General features: G+C 35.4%; 1 protein-coding gene across 2 annotated transcripts in view; it reads right to left on the reverse strand.

Annotated features, from left to right (window-relative positions):
- Positions 1-22,030, reverse strand: part of cacna1aa (calcium channel, voltage-dependent, P/Q type, alpha 1A subunit, a) — a 139,837-nt gene that overhangs the window by 111,935 nt on the left and 5,872 nt on the right. Inside the window, exons 2-3 of one of the 2 annotated variants that reach the window (XM_056453760.1) lie at positions 5,987-6,092; positions 5,679-5,818 (exon numbers count right to left, since the gene is read on the reverse strand). In XM_056453760.1, coding sequence (XP_056309735.1) covers positions 5,679-5,818; positions 5,987-6,092 — 246 coding nt within the window. Of the gene's footprint in view, positions 1-5,678; positions 5,819-5,986; positions 6,093-22,030 lie in introns of those variants that run through there. The other variant, XM_056453759.1, reaches the window with a different exon arrangement.

Genomic DNA, 22,030 nt, shown 5'->3' on the forward strand with positions numbered 1-22,030 from the left:
AGCAAAATTTGCAGGTAAAAGATTGAACTTTAAGTAGTAATCTTGTTGATAGTAAGAAAAATAAATCTTAATACAAGTATCTTACAGAATCTGTTCTTGCACAGTACAGTTTTCTTAAAACAAGATATAATAATCTAAAATAAACCTTTATTTCATAAAAACGAAGAAAATGTTATTCATGCGTTTATCATTTTGGGATTTGATTACTGCAGTTCACTAAATTATGGTGCACAAAATAAAATCTCTAGATTGCAGACAGTTTAAAATTGTAAATTTGATCATTTTACCACCATGTGAAAAATCACTGCATCGGTTGACTTTCTTTCCGGATTCATTAAAATATTTTATGACTTATTTTAAATACCTACATGGTTGAGCTCCATCAAATACTGTGAATTTAAACCATGAAAATATGCCAACAAGATCAGTATTATCTCAATCACAGAAACTGCTTGTTGTTTTTTGGTCTATGATGAAATCTAGAGGGATTGCTGTTTTGAAGTCACTACCCAAAAAATGAAAAGAAAAAACAGCACACCACTATATATTAGGCATATACTGATGTCATACTGTGATTTTAAAAACCAATCAAAACTGATCACAGATAAGTGCGAAGAATGCTAGTGTCATGCTCAAGGAGTCTCTTTTTCCCTAAAGATGTAGCAATTGTTATTTTAAAGGTTTCCTTTTATATTTCTTAATTAGATAGTTTTACATATTTTCTGCTAACAACCATAGAACAATAAACTTGGACACGTTTTGTTCATTATGCAACAGGAAAACTGATGAATGAACCTGTATTTGATCAACAATGTTTTTTTTTTTTTCAATGTTTGTTTTTTGTTACCTGATAGAGGTCCTTGTCTCCCAATATCTAAAAGACATTCCATACTCAGTGATAATAGCAGTTTTTAGATTTTTATATGGACTTTGTTTCACATTATTTTCCTGTGTTCTGTTTCCTTCAATTCTTATCTTCCGTTTCTCATTTGATCTCAATGGCTGAAACTGAAAGCCGGAAAATGCCACCTTCGAAAGACGCATTTCAAGGCCCGTCCAAATTCTAATCTAGCTTCACTTTCTTTCTCCTTTTCTCCTCCATCTCATTGATTTTTTTAAGGCAGCAAGGATGTATCCATCACTGCCTGAAATTTCCCATAATTTCATTCCTGACAGTTAAGCAAAAAATAAAATAAAAATTGCACCTGAAAAAAAAACTGCACATGGTGGTCAATTTTGTTTGTAAATGTATTATTACATCTAACAAGAAGTTAGCATTGTAGTGGTTAAATATTCATCTAACCTCTATTTTGTTAGAACATAAAACTGTTAAGTTAGCTCAAAAGTTTCTCTAACACCAGTTTTGCAAGGTGCACACACATAAATTTTCTTATTTTAGCTTCTGAAACTGCAGCGATCTCCTGCAGAAATCTTCTTTTGTTTGTTCAAGATTATATAAAAGGCAATTTTTCTTCATGCATATTTGCTTACAACAGGAGTAGTGACAAAATTGAGGGCACTTGAGCTTACTGAATGCCACTTGAACTTGTATTATAATGAATGAACTGAATTGAATTAACAATGAACTGATTAGATTTGAATAATGACTTGCTTTAGATGTTTTAGAGATGCTTTATAGATGCTTTATGGATATCAATATAGTTACTTTCTTGTTAAATACTGTTAAAGTAAACTATAAAATAAGGGTGACTTTTTTTTATAAATGCTGTACTTCAGTGCTTTCTATTTAAAAAAAAACTTGCAAAGCAGCCAACTTCTTTAAGCATCATTAATAAAATAATAAGAAAATACTGTTTCTTGAAGCTAAATCAGTATTATATGACACTGAGAAATGGTGTAATGACTGCTAAAACTTCAGCTTTGGATGACCAGAATAAATTACATATTAACATGTTCAAACAGAAAACAATAAACAGTTTTTTTAAATACACAACAAGATAAATCTATCCACCCCAAACTAAAAAATTAATGAATAAATTCAGATGCAGAAAATCATAGAAACATTTGACTGAAGCATATGAAGTGTAATATCTAATAGTAATAATTGACAATTATTCTGATAAATATATACATGGATTCAAAGCCAGTTTAAATCAGGTTTTAAATCACTACAATGCATGCCTAACATGTCACTGGAAGCCAAATATAAATCTAAGAGAACAATATTCTAGGCAACATTTACGTGACCATCAGACTTTCTTGTTCTGCTCCTGTCTTTGCAAAAAACAGTGCACATCTACAGCCCTAAGCTGTCCCATCACCCATTCTCCTGCTTGTCTCTTTTTTTTCTGTCTTGCTCTCTCTCTCTCTCTACTGACATTTGTAGCATGTCCTCACTGCTTGTATCTGCAGCGCTGCTCTGATCTGAGCTCACCATGAGCTCATTAGGTCAGGAGCACACAATATCACTCGCTGTGTGCTTTCACCTAACATACACACACACATGCATGCATCCATGTATAATTCACAGAGAAAAAAATGCCAAAGCAAATCACTCATAAATATATATATAACCACAGGCAATATTCGAAAGAATATACATCTTATGTAGATGTTTAAAATACAAACAGGCATATAAAAGAGCTTACGGGACAAATCCACTAAACAGTTGAACCACTTCTGCACCTGTGTTTTATTCACCAGCCACCCGTAATCCAGTTTAACCAGGCGTTATCTGTGCTGGTGTACCAGTGCATCAGGTGTATTTAAATCAAGTCATTGTCATTCTTTTCTGCACAAATGCACCTTCTTTATATGCTAATTAGGCTGGTTTTAGATGCACCAAATCAATGCTATCTGCCTGGTGCAATTAATGCCATTGCTGCACATAGAAAGCAGGTGGCAGGGGTGGCAAAAGCATCAGACCTTTTAGTAATAGCAACTTTTTTGCTGCAGTTTCGGGACCAAATCGATGCTTTCAAATACTGTCAAGAGTGTTTACACAGACACTTCAGGAATATTGATTCATCTTTGACAAACAAAATTAATTATTTAAGCATTTTTTTCCTTGTGAAAATAATAATTTCTTAGCCAAACAGTAAATACTTACATTTAGAGGTCAGGCAATTCTAATGTTAGTTGTCTACTAACAGTATAACACTGTAGTAGGCTATTAATACCAGTAAAAGGTTTGTGTAAACGATGAAAATAAAAGCATTTTTCAGCCTTTCACCAAAATGTTTTTATGGCATATCAAGCAAATCTTTACAGTTTTTTGTAAACATTTATGTAAACTTTCCCATAAATATTGTCTATTACTGTTATACACTTGGGGCGACGCAGTGGCGCAGTAAGTAGTGCTGTCACCTCACAGCAAGAAGGTCGCTGGTTCGAGCCTCGGCAGGGTCAGTTGGCGTATCTGTGTGGAGTTTGCATGTTCTCCCTGCGTTTGCGTGGGTTTCCTCCGGGTGCTCCGGTTTCCCCCACAGTCCAAAGACATACGGTACAGGTGAATTGGGAAGGCTAAATTGTCCATAGTGTATGAGTGTGAGTTAATGTGTATGAATGTTTCCCAGGGATGGGTTGCGGCTGGAAGGGCATCCGCTGTGTAAAACATGTGCTGGATAAGTTGGCGGTTCATTCCACTGTAGCGACCCCAGATTAATAAAGGGACTAAACCGAAGAAAAGAAAATGAATGAATGAATGTTATACACTTGTGCTTTACTTTTGCAGTGTCTTGCACCTGAAACATACGTCTATTAACCAGACAACAGCTAAAGCAGCTTTAAGTACCTTTTCAAAGTATGTTTTTCCCTCTATGGCATATATAGTAGTCAGAATTATTATTAAAAGTCTTCTCTCCGTTAAACAGAAATTGGAGAAAAAATATATATAAGCAATTGCTATATTTAAAAACACAACCCACAATTTGGTTTGATTTGTTACAAATGTTTGTGACTGTAGAAACAGAGGTGGTTCAGAATGCACTTTTAAATAAAAAATGTTGTGCATGGTGTTTACTAATTTGCACAAGGTTTGCCTTAAATGCCTTATTTACATGCAAGAGGTGGCACAAATTGTTCTGAAGTCGCATTAAAGTGACTGCTTAATAGGCATGGGACGATAACCGGTTTCAAGGTTTACTGCAGTTTGGAAAAGTCAAGGTTTTAAAACTGCTCAAATTTTCTGTTATACCATTTCCAAGGTATTTGTATAGGTTTTATGTGTTGTTTAATGTGTTGTATATAAATGTGTGTTTTTGAAACCAATGAAGACAGCAGAAATCAATAGCCTCTTTCACACAGCGATACCGGTAAATATCCGGAAAAGACCATTCACACATCCATTCCAGAATACTGGAATATCTATCAGAATATCTCTAAACGGCTGCGCTTGTATTTGTAAACATAGAAGTGGTCAGCCTTTTGTTGATGGTTTCACTTTTATTTAAAGCTTTAGTATTCATGCAGCTGCTTTGTCCCAGAGATATCCAAAGGCAGAAGCATGAATCGCAGCAAATATTTTTAAACATTTGATGACATTACAAGTTTTGTAGATCGATAGATATTTTATATAGAGGAAACCTTTCGCATGTCAAGATGTACATAATATGTGTGCTGGCGCTCACCGGCTGCTTCACATGCACTCACGTCAAGCAACTGAAGCAGAGCTTGAAGGTAAACAAACAGCGGTTTATCATAAGCAGTTTATAGATAGTTTTTTCCACAGTTGGCATTAATAATGAACATAGAAACGCCATCTGACTAACATCTAGCAGCTAAATGTCTGGAAAAATATTCAAATGCTTTTATTTTCATAAACAGCGCGGATGTGAATGCGTCTGAATGTTCTGATTGGCTGGAGTAGACGTCTCGCGTGAACGCGTTCTAATAGTTAATGCGCTCTTTCCTGTACTTTCAAAAAGGGCCTGTTCACACATACAGACCTTTCCAGAAAATTGCTGGTAATTTTCCGGAAAGGTCTTTATGTGTGAAAGGGGCTATAGATTTATTTTAATTATTTTGCTAATTAATTATTTAACATTATTATGTTTATTGTTCCAAAATATTATAAATGTTTCCTAAAAAAACATATATTGTGTTCAATGGGGTAAAAACGTTTTTTGTTTTTTACTCTAACAATTAAAAAGAACTTATTTTAGAGCAGTAACCATGATACCGTGAAACCGTGGTTCTTTAATCCAAGGTTTTTATACCATCAGAAACCTATACCGGCACATGCCGACAGCTTAATGCTGCTAAGAGGTGGGCGAAATGTATTAACACTTATACTGTGTATTAACAACTGTACACTGTGAGTTTAAGAGCTGAAGTGTGAAAAAGAAGGCATCATTGAATTGGCAGTTATTTGTCATTGTTTTGTTTGGTGAATTGTGAAGTAGAAGTAGAGTGCAAACAGGTCATTATCTCAGGTGTGTAAAGCTGCCTTAATCAATCAAAAAACCTAAATAGACATATAAACAATATAAACAATATTAAAACACTTATAGTTTTTTTTTTTTTAAGAATGTGTGTGTTCTATAATGGTTTCTGTCAAGGTATCAAAATTATTTTGGAGAAATTTCCTCTATTATAATTGCATGATTCTAACAGAATGAGGTGCTACTGTGAAACTAAACAAGCAGTATGGGCATGTAAACAATACACAATTTATTCTTAGCGATCGCTTTAAGCATGCAGATTTTGTTCAGACTTACCCAGTAAGCACCACTACAAAGTCCATGACATTCCAACCGTTTCGTAGGTAGGAGCCCTTGTGGAAGGCAAAGCCCAGAGCCAATATCTTAATGCCTGACTCGAAACAGAAAATGCCAATGAAGTAGGGTTCTGTGTCCTCCTGTGAGAGAGAAAGACAAAGAAATGGACATGGGGAAACAAGAGTGAGTTACCATTACTTCAAAAAGAATTATACATCAGAGACCAATTAGATTCTGGGATTTCTGTTGAGTTACAGAATGTAATGTCTAGAAACAAAGCAACATTGATCAACAAGACCTGAACTTACCAAACGCTCTGACATAGGTGTCTTGTCCCCGTCTGGAAGGTGCTGTTCCAGGGCCAGGACGATGCAGTTAGCAATGATAGTTGCCAGGATCATGTACTCAAATGGAGTGAGAATCACAGGTTAAGGAATTTAACATAAATACAGATTTAGAAAGGTCTGTAATACACAGATGGAAGTTCAATTTTGCATTCCCTTGAAGAAATGGTGGGGAAGATTATAAAAATTTCCTGAATAAAGCTATACAATATTTACATACAGTACATTGGAGATTAAAATGACAGAATAGCCTACAGTTTCCCAAATTCAGTACTGTTTTGTCCTATTTAAACAGTTTTAACATTTTTCATACATACATTCTATAAGGCATAAACAAAAACTTAAATTACATAACACACTCATAAAAATTAAAAGAACACTTTTGGTGCTAGCTGCTGCAAAATTCATACATTTTTAGACAACCCCCATTTAATTAGCAGCCTAACTTTCCAGTTTTGACTTAGCAAGATGATGAGCTGTTCTGAAGTGATTGAAACCCTCTGACAGCAGATAAAAGCCAAAGACATGAACAAGCCTTTCAGCCATAGAAGTTTGTGAAATTTGCTTGTGAAATTCCAAATCTGTGATTTCTAGAATACCTGTACAATGTCACTAACACATTTAAGTCCCACAAATATTTGGCCATTCACAGAAGCATGAGAGAACAGAATAATGTGAGGAATCTCAATGGTTAATTGGTTCAATGTTGCAGCTGGATTTGCTCACCAGTTCATTAGTGAGGAAAGCAAGTGTAATTTATATGGGTCCAATGGGTAACAATATGCTCATCGTCAAACTGTGAAAAGACTGAAGCCAAAAGTTTGTGAAGAAATCAGTACCAATGTTTCCATTAACCTACTTTCAACATAGGCTCATTCTGAAAACATAGCCCTATATACATTTCTACAGATCGGGAATTATGTAGCCAGAAGTACGTATGGCTGCATTTCGTTTTTTAAAACGAATGATAAGGGGTGGTAAAAAATAAAATAAACAGGTAAAAAAAATGGGTGAGAATGTGGTAAAATCTGAAAACAGGGCTTTTCTTTTTCTGGATTGCTCTTTGAAACTGTCGGTTAGAAAAGTGGGTGGGCAGGTCAATCAGTGCTTTTGAAAACACTCTTGATTGAGTTTAGTGAAGGAGGAGGGTGGGTCAGTTGATCGGTCAGTCAGTCAGTCCTTCAGTCAGTCAAACAGTTAGGCTAGCAGACTAACCACAATGCACAACATCTAAAATGTTGTTTTGGTAGTAAAAGGAAGAGGAAGCTTCATAGCTGAGGGTTTTCTGCAATAGGAGTTTTATAAAACTTTCATTTACCTATTTTTTATTTTTTTTAAAGAAATCTCTCTATATTTGTATAATAAATGTATATCTTTGGGTGTACTCATACTAGGCTATCCAAATCGTGGACAAGTGTGTTAGACCCCCAAATCTTAATTCGTTTGACAAGTGTGATAACTCTGGGTGCAGTTCGATTGGCTAGGCATGGCTTAGTGGAAGAGGTGGGCCAGAGCACGGTTCGGTTGGGCTTGGAACACAAAGCATGCCTGAGCGCAAAACTGAAGACACAAAGTCACTTTAAAGGGAATGTTCCATATGGGTTTAAAATTAATCCTTACTTGTCAATGACACTGTTTACATGGACATCAGTAATCAAATTATTTGCCTTAATCTGAATAAGACAATAATATGATTAAGGTGTTTACATGAGTTGCTTTTTGAATGTTCCTTTCATGATTCAGTTTTACATGTTATAGCACGTAGATCAATTAACGTTATTGGGTCACGGAGTTTCATGTAATTTCATTTTTAATTTTTCGACTTTAACTGCAGTTCAGCAGTTTCACTTTCATTCAGAAACATATCATTCATGGAATTCATGGAATTTTATACCGCAGTGAATGACAACTGCCATAGTTTATTAAAGATGCAAATTCCTCACTGCACTTTAGCTGCCACCTTGAGCAAACCTCCTAACACATGCAAAAGGGGACTTGAAAATTTATGCGCATCAAAAACTGCAAAGCGGTCAATCAACCATTGCGTCCCAAGTGACTCAAAATTACACACAAACTGTAGTATTCTCTTCCTGATTTCTTCTAAATAGTAGCATCGATGATGAAGTATGTTCTGGCTTGAAAAGTAAAAAATCCAATGCGAGTGCGGGCCATTGGTACAATCACACCCAGGCTAAGTTCAAGCCAACTTTTTCTAGTGTGAGTACACCTTTACACTCTTTAAGGGTTGTGTAAACTGCAACACAACAATTCAGACTCCTAAGGCATTAGTAAAGAATCATTCACTTAGTGGGAAGACATTCAAACAACTGTGCTAACCTGACTACTTAGCAAACTCACATTAATTCCCTTGTGCAAAATACAGGTCAAAGTAAAAAGCAGTAGTGGTTTTACAGAGGTCAGCTGAGACTCATTTTTCATGTCTGAGAAAATATTTCAGAAAGCAACAAAGTAAAAAATGCTGGGTTTCACACAATCCCCCAGCAAACATTTTTGTGTTTAATAGACGTCTAATAGACATCTAAAAGTAGCTTGGTTAAAACAAGGCTAAACTTAGGCTGTCAGTGAAATCTAACTAGACCAGTCGTCAAATAGACAGATTTTGTATGTGTAGTCATTCATTTCTGTTTATTTGAGGACTAGTCTAGTTTTGGCCTATTCTTAGAGGTCTATTAGATTTTCACTGACAGCCCAAATTTAGCCTTGTTTTAGTCAAGACGACTATGTTTAGACGTCTATTAGACATCTATTAGACATCTTTTAAAAACAAAAAATGCTTGCTGGGCTATTTGTGTTGGGACAACATGAAGGAATTAAGTTAACTTACAGTTTTTACAAATTTAAGTGGATTGAACATAAAACAATTACGTTGTCCCCCCAAAAAAACTCAAGAATTGTGTTATTTCAACTCATTTTAAATAAGTAGTCTGAACAAACAGCAAGTGTGATTTTTTTTTTGAGTGAAGCATAGCATCATGCTCACACTGCATGGGCCAAACAGCCTCTCGCGCCATCTCCTCATACAGCTGGTTGAGTGTATGGTGAATAAACTGGTATTCATGCTGAAGTAATACATTCCGAGGATGAGGATTTATGAGTCAGGCAGATTCTGTATGCTTTAAATGACCTCATCACTCGCCGCTCGTATTTACTGCAGGCCAATTTGTGTACGCGTGAATGTGTGTTGAGAACCAGCACGAGCTTAGAAGGTTAGAGCCTGTGTGTGATTCAAAGTGACATGCCTCTTTGGCTCACTGTACACAAGAACTTCAGGGTGGTTATGATATGGATAACAGGACTGTCACAAACACTGCTCCAAAACCTACTGAGCTGCCTACGAAGACGTCAGACATTTTCAAGTCACAGTGCAACAGAAGTGGTGAATCTCTCTTCCATAATGTGATGAAAATCAAAAACTAAGTGATGTAATGTGAATTACAGTCAACAGTGAAGCAGTAAGATTCATCGCCAAAAAGAAGTTTATTGTATCAAGATAAAATTATGACTGAATGAATGAAGAACAGAAAAGATAGGGTAATTTTTATTTCATCACAAGTGTTATATTAGTATAATTAATAAACTAGTTTTTAATAATATTTCACTTATTTTCAAATTTTGCTTTTGTTTTGTTACATTTAATGGAGTGTTCTGCCAATAGTACCCTATATAATCTGTTGTATTCCCCAATTACTAATGTCCATATACTCTATTATAATGGTTCAATCAAAGTTTTGCAATAAATGCTAAATTATGTACCATTTTATAATCAGATTTATACAATTTTGCTAAATGAATTACATTTATTTCATTAAATTTATAAATTCCTGTTTCTCAGATTCTGTGAGATTATTCTTCACACTGTAATTACTTTATTGTTATTAGTATTATTATTATTACTTATTACTATTATTATTACTTATTATTATAATTCTTTTTTACAAAGAATAATAGTTTACTGTACAACAAGCCAACTTTTCAGTCCCTTTTTAAAGTTTTAAAAAACTTTTATTGAGACAAGTTGTCCTGATGACACTTTTAATTTCAGGCTTCTTTTAAAAGCTGAAAATTCACAAACACTAGCACACTTCTCTAACTTGATTTAGTAGTTTTTCTTTTAATTTGTTCATTCAAATTTGGCATGTTTCATGACATTCTGTATTATGCAGTAAGTTTTGTTTTTACTGTGTGACTGGATTACCTTACAGAACTCACAGGGCCTTATTCCATCTTGGTCAACCCTGAAAAAAAATAAATACATTTTACGCCCATAAACCTTCTCATTTCAAGACTTTCTCAAACCAACATTCAACATTTGTCATGACAAATTTTTAACCAACATCATAGTTTGCTACTTCATATTCAGAAATGAAAAAATAACCCCTAACTCAGTATTGAATGGCAAACAACACTATTCCCTAATAGCCCACATGACACAGCATCCTGTTTGACCTCCAGAAACAAAAACAAACATCTGAACGAACAGGTTGTAATGAGTAAAACAGCACGAAGCATTACTGAGAGAAAAAAGAGTGAATGATTAATTTTAGTGAGACATAAGCTGAAATATCAGAGTGAGAAAGAGAGATCTGGCTAGCTTTTAGAGGCTCTGTACAGTAAAGACTGTAATACCTTGCCTGCTGTCTATCCAGCATTTTAACACATTAACACCCTCAGTGCCTTTTAATTAGCCTCTGCTCCAAGTGTGTTTTTCCACATGCATGCATAATGATATCGGTGTTGTTGTGAGCGATCATTCTAGGGTCTTATTTTAATACTACTGTTTGTGTGTGCGTTAAACACAACAGTCGGGATGGTATGATGAAAGGGAAAGTGGCGCACTTTTCCTTTCTGTCTCTAGCATATTGAATGAATAGACATCCTGTTCCCGCACCGGAGGCCTGAGTGTGATGTGGCCGCAGCGTGTATTTTGGTGCTTTGAAGACCCCATTGTAAAAAAGGTGCCCATTTAAAGGCAGGATGAATATGAGACAATGCTATGATGTGCTTCGCCAACAAACTTTAATTACGAAGCCACCTTCCTCCCTCTGCACAACACTATATATAGCAATGCCATTGAGATAAAAGAAAGCGGGAGAGACAAAAGAAGGGAGAAACTGCCCTTCCACTGCTTTTGTGAGTATGTTAATAGAGCGTCACTGATGCTGGGCTTGCGAATGCTATCTGGATGCTATGAGAGGTCATTTCTGTTAGTAGAGAGGGGCTCAAGGCTGGTACAGGAGGTCATGACTGAAAAATCACACCATGCAAGGGTCTTAACATAGTAAGTCATTCTACTGCTTCCTAATGGCTCATTTTCAGCAAAGTCTGCAGAAGCAGGGAAAAATTAAATCAAGGAATGAAGCAATGACAAATGCCTGTTATAAATATAACATTTTCAATTAGGTAATATTTCATTTCATGGTATACTGTCTGTTATTCAATTGTTTGAAGTCATTATTACCTAGTTTTACTCTTAACCTACTTTTTATTTTATTATCAATACTGGGTTGGTTAAATGATGTTTCAATAGTTCTATAAAGTTTATAGAAGTGTCTGTTGTAGTTTTTTAATAAAAATACTTCACAAATTCCACAAAAATAAACAGCAAACTGTTTTCAACATTTTTAACAGCACTAAATGTTTTTTGAGCATCAGATCAGCATATTTTAATGATTTATGAAGGATCATGTACTGTAACACTGAACACTGTTTACTGAAGTACTGCTGAACATTTAGCTGTAATATACTACATAAAAAAACTAATATAAATGAAATTTTAGACTTATACAGGGCTAAATGCTAAGGATTTTTTATATCCCAGTTGGAAAAGATTTTCACTTGCCCCATCTTAAAATGATTATAATTGAATACATTTAATAATACAATAATAATAATTTATTAATAAAAAACAATAGGTCAGGTCAGTATACTCAGCAGTAAATAAATGAAGAACATTTAAACAAATGTTACTATAAGGAAAGTAATTAAATGTTATTTTTAAATAAAAAGTTTTATTGAGATTGGGATTGTTGGTGATTGTACGGGTGTTAATAGCCAGAATGGTATAGATGAACAAAGGAAAATTAAAACCTGTTAAAAAAAGATTTAAGACCTACAACTCAAAATTAAGCTTTTGAGATTTAAGACTTTTTAAGACCCTGCGGATACCCTGAAAACTGTTATTTTTTTCAAAGTAATTACATAATACATATAATTTTTGCCATATTTTAAAGAAGAAAAAAACTACTTCTTCAGCAAATGTAAGAAACTACTTTTTTTTAATCAACCTCAAACTTTCGAATGGTGCTGTACACACAAATAGTATGTGCGTGTCAAGTGTCCTTCAAAAGTCCGGCATTCATCTTCTCCCTCCAAAACTGTTGTTCTCACACTCTCCCTGCACACCATGCATCACGTCAATCTCTCATTCTCCATCCCTTCTTCTCTCTACCTCTTCCTGTCCCTTCAGTCGGCTGTTCCCTCACTCTACCTCTCCCACTGAACCTGTGCATTCATCATCTCCCTCCATCAGCCCATCTCCATTCAGCCAAGTGCAGTCTGCATCGTCAGCACAGCCGCCTGACACACCGCTCCACTGAGAGATGGATGGAGAGAGATGGAGAGACAAGTTCAGACAAGACGACTGAGTGAAGGAAAAGAATATCATCTGCAATGGGACCAAAAGACGGAAAGATGCAGATGTGGGTGGAAGACAAACACAGAGAGGCAATAAAAAAGAGAAACACTGGTTTTGAGCTTTCAACAGTTTTAAAAGTGTTTTAAACTGAAGTTGCTAGTTCACGTAAAAAGAGGGCTCCTTTTAAAATGCACATAACTGATTTTCTTTTTTTTTCTGAATGATTCATCTGTTTTGATGTTTCTTGACCTCATTTTTAATTGAAATTGATTTTGGGAGGAGAGGCATGCTGCTCTATAATAATCTATGACAGGCTTCTCCAACCATTTAGTTCAACTGAATCCTGTCTAAATGTATCTCACAGGAACAAAGTAACTCATTTATTATATCATCTAACTGCTAATTTGTAAGTATTGCTGCAATTTCATTCATATGAAAACTGACAGTTTTTATAAATTGTATGTTTGTCATTGGGGCATTAGAGATCATATACAAACATCTGTGCAAAAAAAAATGATAAAAACTGCCTGAGGATTGTATTAGGCCAGCCATTTTACTTTATAATTACCTCCAAACTAACATTCAGATCAGCCTCTTTTCATTTAACGCCATACATTCTATTTTGAACTATTGTTTAGTCCTGATACTGATTAAGCACAACCACCAATGAAAAAAAGCATTCTATGAATGTATGTCATATGAATGTAATCTGGATAAATTACAGTTGGCATGTAGTCACCATGGTACTTTTGGCCTACTTTTTGAAATTTGATGTATCTTGTCTTCATTTTTAACCTAAAATATAGTAGGGAAAAACAATTCCGGATACATTCTAGGATTGAATAACATTATGAATAAACAGATGGGAATGAAGCAGTGCTTGAAAGTTAGACATTTTGGCTGATTGTAGATGTTGGAGGTAGGGCTGCATGATTAATCGAAAAAAGATCACGATCTCGATTGGACCCTACACGCGATCTTAATTCAGCTTTTCTGCAAGTCAGCCAATTATATTTTCAATGTCAGGAGAGAAGCATAAAGGCGGTCGCACAAGTCTTCACAGCAACATGGACACCTCCAAATGGCATTAAAAGTGTCACATACTGTATTTATAAGGTATAATTCACCCAAATATGTCATTTCTGTCTTTATGTAATGATGTATTCGCGGCCACGAAATCACACGTGAGCTGACCACGAACTGTTTACTACAGAGAACGCGCGCGTGCATGCCAATGATGCCTACTTCAGTGACCAGAACCTGCATTGTAAATAACATCTAATAAAGTTGTAAACAACATTCAGTTTGTTGCACAGAGCAATCTTTTGAGGGCCATGTGGGAGGTATGATTTGCATGTGTGTGTTTTTTCTCACAGTGACGGCAGCCATGAGCCGCACTCAGAAGTGAAATGTTTTAAATGATCATAACACATTTTACAGTTTACAGCTGTTGTTTAATGTAATTGTTGTTTGATAATATGAAATTTAATCGTAAGCTTAGCAAATAGTTTAGGAGAATTTGATGTTTCCCCATTCAAACAGAATGACCAAGAGGCGTTTCAAAGATGGCTGCCAAGTGCAATGACTTGCCTTAAAGGGACTTTGACGCAAAGCTTATGTAGATTTTGTTGTTTTATGAGTGGGTTATATGCAGAAAAGTGAAACTGAAATCTTTTGGCGAAAGCTTTATGTGAAATTTTCAATTTGATAAGGGACCTTTTACAGCATCGATAATGTAGATTTTTATTTACCAAACATAATTAAATAGTGCTATTTCACTTATATTCACATTTTTGAACAATGACAGACAGTTACGTGCTCCCTATATTGTTTGCCATGCTACTCTGAATATTCGCTCTGAAATAGCATGTAGGTACGGCTTAGTAATAAGGGTAATTCCTGCACCTCGCCGGCCAACCCTTAAGCATAGCGACGTAGTTGCTTTAGGACAAAGCGAGTGAGAGAGTGAGACCAGCAATCCTTGCATGCATGAAATATTGCTCATTATGACAAGCTTTGCTTGCTACACAACTGAAAACGTGCTAGATATAATATAGTTTTTCGTTCAGAATTGTAGTATTATAAAGTACTGTAAAAAAATTTTAACTGGCGAATGACATGATCTAGTGGAAGCATGGATCTAATTTCAGAAGCATGGCTTTGGACAGCAGGGGAGGGATGGTGTTTTCAAAGCTATTATGCTAACAGTTAGCATTTTGCCAGATCACCTACTGCATCTTTAAAATACCTTAACTCTTAAAAGAGTTAAAAGTGGTTGTGTAGCTTCTTGAAAACATCATGAAACTACAGATGTATTCTACAGAACACATGTATTTAACAACAATTTAACTTAATCCACATGCAAAACACTGCAATAGTAGTAGAGTGTCAGTGTTTCATTTCCTTATCTCAGGGAGTTGTGAAATGTCTTTAGTGTAATGACATTTATCCACATTTTGCCAAGGCATAAAAACAGCTATTTATTTTGCCCTAGAAATGAAGCAAAAGAGGAGTTTCTTGACATAAATGCAAGTGTAGCTCTAAATTTGGAGATGACTATGGAATAATGCAATGAATAAACGGTTTATGAAGCTGTAGGAACAATATTCCTGCCTGTATGATATTTCATTGAGATTTATTTACACTTACTTCCAGAATACATATTGGCTCTTTTGGTTGACATATCAAAAATAAATTCAGGAATCAGTGTGTATTATGCAGTGTAGCATTTGAATCGCTCACAATAAAAATCAATAACATGCATAAACTGGTGCATTTTTATTTCATGCTGACTTGAACAATCATTTCAGAAGCCAATAATAATGGCAGAACTGCAGAGATGTTGCCTTGCAATCAGTGCAGATTTGGCTCATCAAGCATTCCTCATCATTCCATGCTTTTATTGAAGAGTTGCAATCTACAAAATCCTATACAAGCGGCGGTAACAAAATGGCTGACTAGACATATCAGAACTTGGTATGCACAGAAGCCCAACGAGTTGAAGCAATCAAACGGACACAGTTACACTGCATGCTAATCCACTGATACAGTAACTCGGAGTAATTCGGTGGGATGTAAGTCAGTCAGTAAGTGTATTTATATGTGTGTGTGTGTCTATGAGAATGAGTGGTGAGGTAATTAGAGGTAGTAGACGACGGAGCGACCCGAGAAGCCCAGCCAGTGAAATGTAAATATGTATTGATTTCCTCATCTGGCTGTAAGGTCCCAGGCTGTTTGCTTTTCTAATTCTATCTCTTGCATTCTGGAGCTGGAGCCTGAATAATTTATTAACTAGAAACAGCGGCACTTTTCCCTCTCTTAATGCAGCTATGCAGGCCTGTAGTTACAAGCGCTAACACTCTCTCCATCTCTTCCCCTCACATTAAATCGCTCATTTGCCCTTTATATACCCCTAGCGCTCAGAAATCAGTCATTTAGGACAGGATTAGCATTGATACCATTTATGTGCATGTGTTTAAGCAGTATAAACGCATGGCTGAAGAGTGCAGTAAGCTTATTAGCTTTATAAGAAGTATTATGAAATGCTTTTCCCTTTAATTCCTGTATCAGCCTCTTTATGATCTCTCAAATATATTAATTTTTGCATTGGGAGCTTATTCAAAGTGTATATTCCCTGTGGTCTATTTATTTTTTTTCATTTCTGTTTTTGTTCCTAATTACATTGTTTAACATTTGGGGGTCAGTAAGATTTGTAATATTTTTATTTAGCAATAATATATCAAATTGATCAAAAGTGAAAGTAAAAACATCTATAATATTACTAAATATTTATATTTCAATTTGGTTGTTTTACTTGTTTCCACTGAAAGAATTCTAAAACATTATGAATAACATGGGCGTTGCTAGGCCTATTTTAGGGGAGCTGTAACCCCTATATTTCTACTCAGCGCCCCCAAAACTTTTGCTATTAGCTCATAAACTGTACACTCAGTTATCGCCTCAGTCCCCTTTAAATTTCATATGAAAACGGTGGTAGAATTCAGCTCCTCCCCGTCTTTTGTTTTTTATTTGATCAGCAAACCACAGCCGTGGACAGCGAGAGAACGAGGTGTGTGTTTATTGATAAATTGTTATAATATCTGCTTATTTGCATTTTTTGATATAGATAACCTTGTATCATCTGTATCCCAATGTCATTGAGCAGTCGTGTTTCTCGGCGTTCACCTCAACAGTTTCCTCCAGCGAAAAATGTAACTCTTAACATTTTCCTATTTTTATTTCAAAATGAACTACTAATATTAAACACTTTACAGTTCGTTTGGCATTACTGTACAGTCTTGCACAGAAAGGATTAAACACAGTGACAGAATCATTTAGAGAATGTACTCGTTTTAACTGTCACTGAGTCACTGACAGAGATAGAAACATCAAGTGTTGTCTAATATTTTAAAAAATACTAATTTATTATTATCATTCAGATCGTGAAATATGTGATTTAGCCTGTAAGTTTAAAAATATATATTTATTCATATGTATGCCATTTAATTAGAAAAGTGGCAGTTTATTTATTTAATACATGGAAACAAAACATGCACTTGAATATAGAAAGTGATTTTTTCTACAGTAAAGAGGTGGGTTAAGCCTATTTGGCTTACTCAGAACTCAGATGGCTGTGCCTGACTATGTAATACAGTGGAATACTATACAACCCTACCATATTAAACAAACATTTTTATTACTACTTATAAATGTAATATTAGGCTTTCTATAGAATTTCTATATAAGGTAAAAAAAAATAAAAATAAATAAATAAATACATAAATACATAAATAAATAAATAAATAAATATATATATATATATATATATATATATATATATATATATATATATATATATATATATATATATATATATATATATATATATATATATATATATATATATATATATATAAATTTTTACCTTATATAGAAATTATATATCAATTTTTACCTTACAAGGAGCTGAGCCCCCCTATAATGAAAATGCTAAAATCGCCCCTGATGAATGATATCACAATTTCCACCAAAAATACATATTTATAGCTATTTGTGTTTTTATTTTTTTAACTATTTATATACTATTTGTGTATATAATCACTATTAATAGCAAGAAATGCCTCTAGAGCTGCACAGTGTAATGATTTTTAATGACTCAAGTGACACTAAAGATTGGAATCAGGAATGAATTAAATTTTAAAAGCATCAAACACATTTTACTACAATTTGACAAACAAAGTGCCAAGCAGAGACTATTTCTACCAAGTATGTCTTTGCAAGTGCTAGTCATGACAAATCAGCAGCATTACGGACGTTGGTGTTGTTGTAAATGTGTTTGTGGGAGTATCTGGTGGACAAAATGTAGCAGATAAGTAAAGGTGTGTGGCAGCGGCAACAGCATTAGCAGTAGCAGCACGTGACTTGAGCACCAGCATGAAAATTCAAGCCACCACATCTTTTTTCCTCACTCGGCACCCAAAATAGATTTCTCCCAAGTCAGCATCACACACACACACATACGCACACATACCACCCAGCCACAGAAATGAATAATTCACTACTAGAACACAAGATACAAAACCAAAGAGAAAGAGGAAAAACATGAGCGGGTAGAAGTGCAATGCTAGCCTAAGATGCTAACAACGCCAGTACAACATTTCACTACAAACTCTGCTACATTGCACAAGGACAGTCAGAACAGAAAAAGGGAGACTTGTCATTAAAGGGAAATTTCTGTGATCGGTTACTTTTCTTCAGAGGACAAATACAAATATTGTTTGTAATATTTTGAGAGATGTTACTCCCTTTACTGAAAGTCTCTTCAAAACATTGATTCCTCAAAACATTTCTGAAAAGATCGCAAAAATAAATCCATACAATATGAAACAAGTTGTGTAGTCCAAGTCCGCTAAGGAGATATGACTGCTTTAAAGTAATGATGCTCAATCAGCTATACTATATACTGGTAAAGGCTGATGCATGCTTATTTTTAAATGGCCATGAAACCCCCCTTTTTCGGTTCAAGACAAGGTTCAAAAAAAGCTTCGATATGGACGTGGAGCTCTGCGAGCAGAGGAAGGAGTGGGCGTGGGCGTGGCCGGCAGAGCAGAGCAGGGGAAAAAGAGGGGAGTTAACAACTGTCAGTAGGCTCACAAAATGAGACACAAACCGTGAGGAGACCCATGATTTTATAGCTTATCAAGTTAAAATGCAAAGAAATAAACTCTAATTAATTTAATGTCCTGCCACATTTGTTACTCGTAATTTCATATACACGTAACCACTTTTTTTTATATCATCATAAAGATAATCATGTTTATATAAACATGATAAATAAGGAGGGCTTCTCTCCACCTGAATGCCTGGGTCTGAATGCAGACACAGTGGATAGCAGTGCAGCAGTGCAGCAGGTCTCTTGCCCTGTCTATTTTAACCATTAACCCTACCAGTAATCTGGAGGATTTTAAACATATGGCGAACACAGCAACATGGATATAGGTGATGTGTCTGAATGGTAAACTCAACTAATAAAAGTCTGCCATTCTATAATTCTCATACAGCTCACCCGACAAAAATGCTTGCTGCAAACCAACAGCTTCGCTGTATCGGGCCTGACAGAATCGCAGGAAAAAACAGGCAACAAACCCTGTGGATCACGGGAACAAACACATACAGTACGACCCGTGCCGTGCGCAGACACAGTCTCACTCAGTGATTGGGTCTCACAGCTTGGCAGGTCTGCCTTGCCTTTGGAAAGTACATGCTCTCATGAATAATTAAGAAGCAGGGTCTTCTCATAGGATAAGAAAACTCTGCTATGAATAATAATAAGAAACCAATGCGTCATCACTTCACTAGAAGATTCGCGCTTCGTCACCGATTTTGATCCCACCCCAAAAAATATTTTAAACTTGGAAGATGAAAGATTAACTGTAAAAAGCTCAAAATTATCCAGTTTTCCCCACAATTAAAGCTGACAGGTGCTAATGTCGTCTTAACTGATGCTCAACAAACACAAATCTATTAAAACTTAAAAAAAAAAAAAAAAAGTACTCCAGAGTGTCTTCACTCTTTAGATTTATTTTCAATATTGGTTCTAAAAGAATTTAATAACTTGGCCTAAAGATTATAGATTTTTTTAACACTAGATTGACTTTAGGACCTGTTGGCCCTGAGGAATTTGTTCTTGTGGAAGTTTCTTAACATAACAAATAGGGGACTTCAGAATAGCCTTTTGAAAGGATTGCAGAAATCTAGACGTTTCATTGCAGTTTCCTTGTTTTCTGCACATAAATGTTTTAAATAAATCTAATGTCCACAGTATTTCATCGTATTGTTTTTATAATCAGGCTCTGAAAAAATATATATTTTACCATTTTATTGTATATTTAATTTTATTCTGTTCACATTGAGTTATCTGCATCAGCCAAAACTTCCATATCAGTTTTTTTTTATCATATACAGATATAATTTAGGCTATTATTTCCATATAAACATTGATTGGCAAATAATACTTCAAAAATGGTCACAGAAGCTTAATCGTGTATTTTGGGTGAACTAAACTTTTTAAAAGAAAGTATTCAAAAACATATTTTTTAATAAAATAAACCTTTTATGATACTTTTAAACTGTTTTTCCATCTTTTTTTGAAACTGATCACTCTACTGGGAGAGCAGGTAAAGGTTAAAAGATCCTGATTTCTCTAGACTAAAGCCTTGTGAACACATTGTGAGTTTGTTAATGACTGGGTTTTGTAGCCTCGTCTGCAGCAGCTGAGCAGTGTGGGGCTGCAACATTCCGGATGACTACACTCATTTAGACCCAGACATTAGGAGGTATGAAACCACCAGATTAGGCCTGGAAGGCAAACACAAACATGCACATATACATGCGTTGCTTTGATGAAACAAGAAGACTGGTGCTCTTATAATTGGCAAACAAAAGGTCTCATGCCAAAATGTGACTTGAATGCCATTTAAGACTTCACATGCAGACATATTCATTTCCAGAAATGTTTTTCCATGACATGCACCTCACCACACGTGTTCCCCTTTAGGTTAGAAACACAGTACATTAAAAACTGACATATGAGTAATTTAATGCAGCAGTGGTCCACATCAATTTATTCCTGTCATTCATTCTCTTTTCAGCTTAGTCCCTTTATTAATCCGGGGTCGCCACAGCGGAATGAACCAACTTATCCAGCACGTTTTACGCAGCGGATGCCCTTCCAGCTGCAACCCATGTCTGGGAAACATCCATACACACTCATACACTACGGACAATTTAGCCTACCCAATTTACCTGTACCACATGTCGTTCGACTGTGGGGGAAACCGGACCACCCGGAGGAAACCCACACTAACGCAGGGAGAACATGCAGACTCCACACAGAAACGCCAACTGACCCAGCCGAGGCTCAAACCAGCGACCTTCTTGCTGTGAGGCGACCGCACTACCTACAATGATTATTTTTTTAGCCGCCAAACACAAATAAAGAACCAGTTGAAGGCAAAATTATCAACCCTCCAGTGAAATTAGTTCTAAATAAATTAGATAATAAGGTTAACTAAAGTTAAGTTAATTAGGCAAATCACAGAGCAGCAGTGGTTTGTTCTGTACTCAGTAGAAATAATTCTTAAAGGGGCTGTAAGAATTGCTTTCATTCCAGCCAAACGTTCCCCAGAATTAAAACAAAACATTAACAAGAAACACTGTAAAATCCAGTGAAACATCACTTGGTAAAAATAAAAAAAAAACTAATTAAAATGTCATAGGAGGACTAATCATTTTGTCAATAATTTTGATATACTGTCTCTATAACACATCAATATGCACCAAAATCTACCAGAAAATATTTTGTATGAAAGTATGTTCCAAAGCAAAAATAAATTGCATGAATATCATCGCCATATCAATATTACCTGACAACACCTCTTCGTATTTTTTCAAAGTAAGTTTGGCGCCATTACCAAATCTGTCGGATGAATGTGCAACATTAGTTCTCTTCAAACATACTTTTTACCAATCTAATGTTTCCCTCTTTTACAATCATGTCTATAAACAGAGTGAGGGACAGAGGGGAAAGGAAACGAAGTGAGTGGCAGAGACAGACAGTGACAGTTGTGTGAATGAATCTAGGATGACACATTTAACTCCCTGCTGCCCAAATGGAAGAGAGTATGTAAGAGGAAGAGACAATCTTATCATCTCCCATCATACACACTGTTGAGACAGAGAGGAACATGTTGTAACGCTGTGAACCAAGGGAAAAGAGCTGAAGTGTCCAGAAAGGCCTTAATTAATGATTCAATCAATGATGTGGATCATTTCAAATACATAATATGAAATGG

Source organism: Danio aesculapii, chromosome 3 (genome assembly GCF_903798145.1).
Source record: "Danio aesculapii chromosome 3, fDanAes4.1, whole genome shotgun sequence".
NCBI classification, from domain to species: Eukaryota; Metazoa; Chordata; class Actinopteri; order Cypriniformes; family Danionidae; genus Danio; species Danio aesculapii.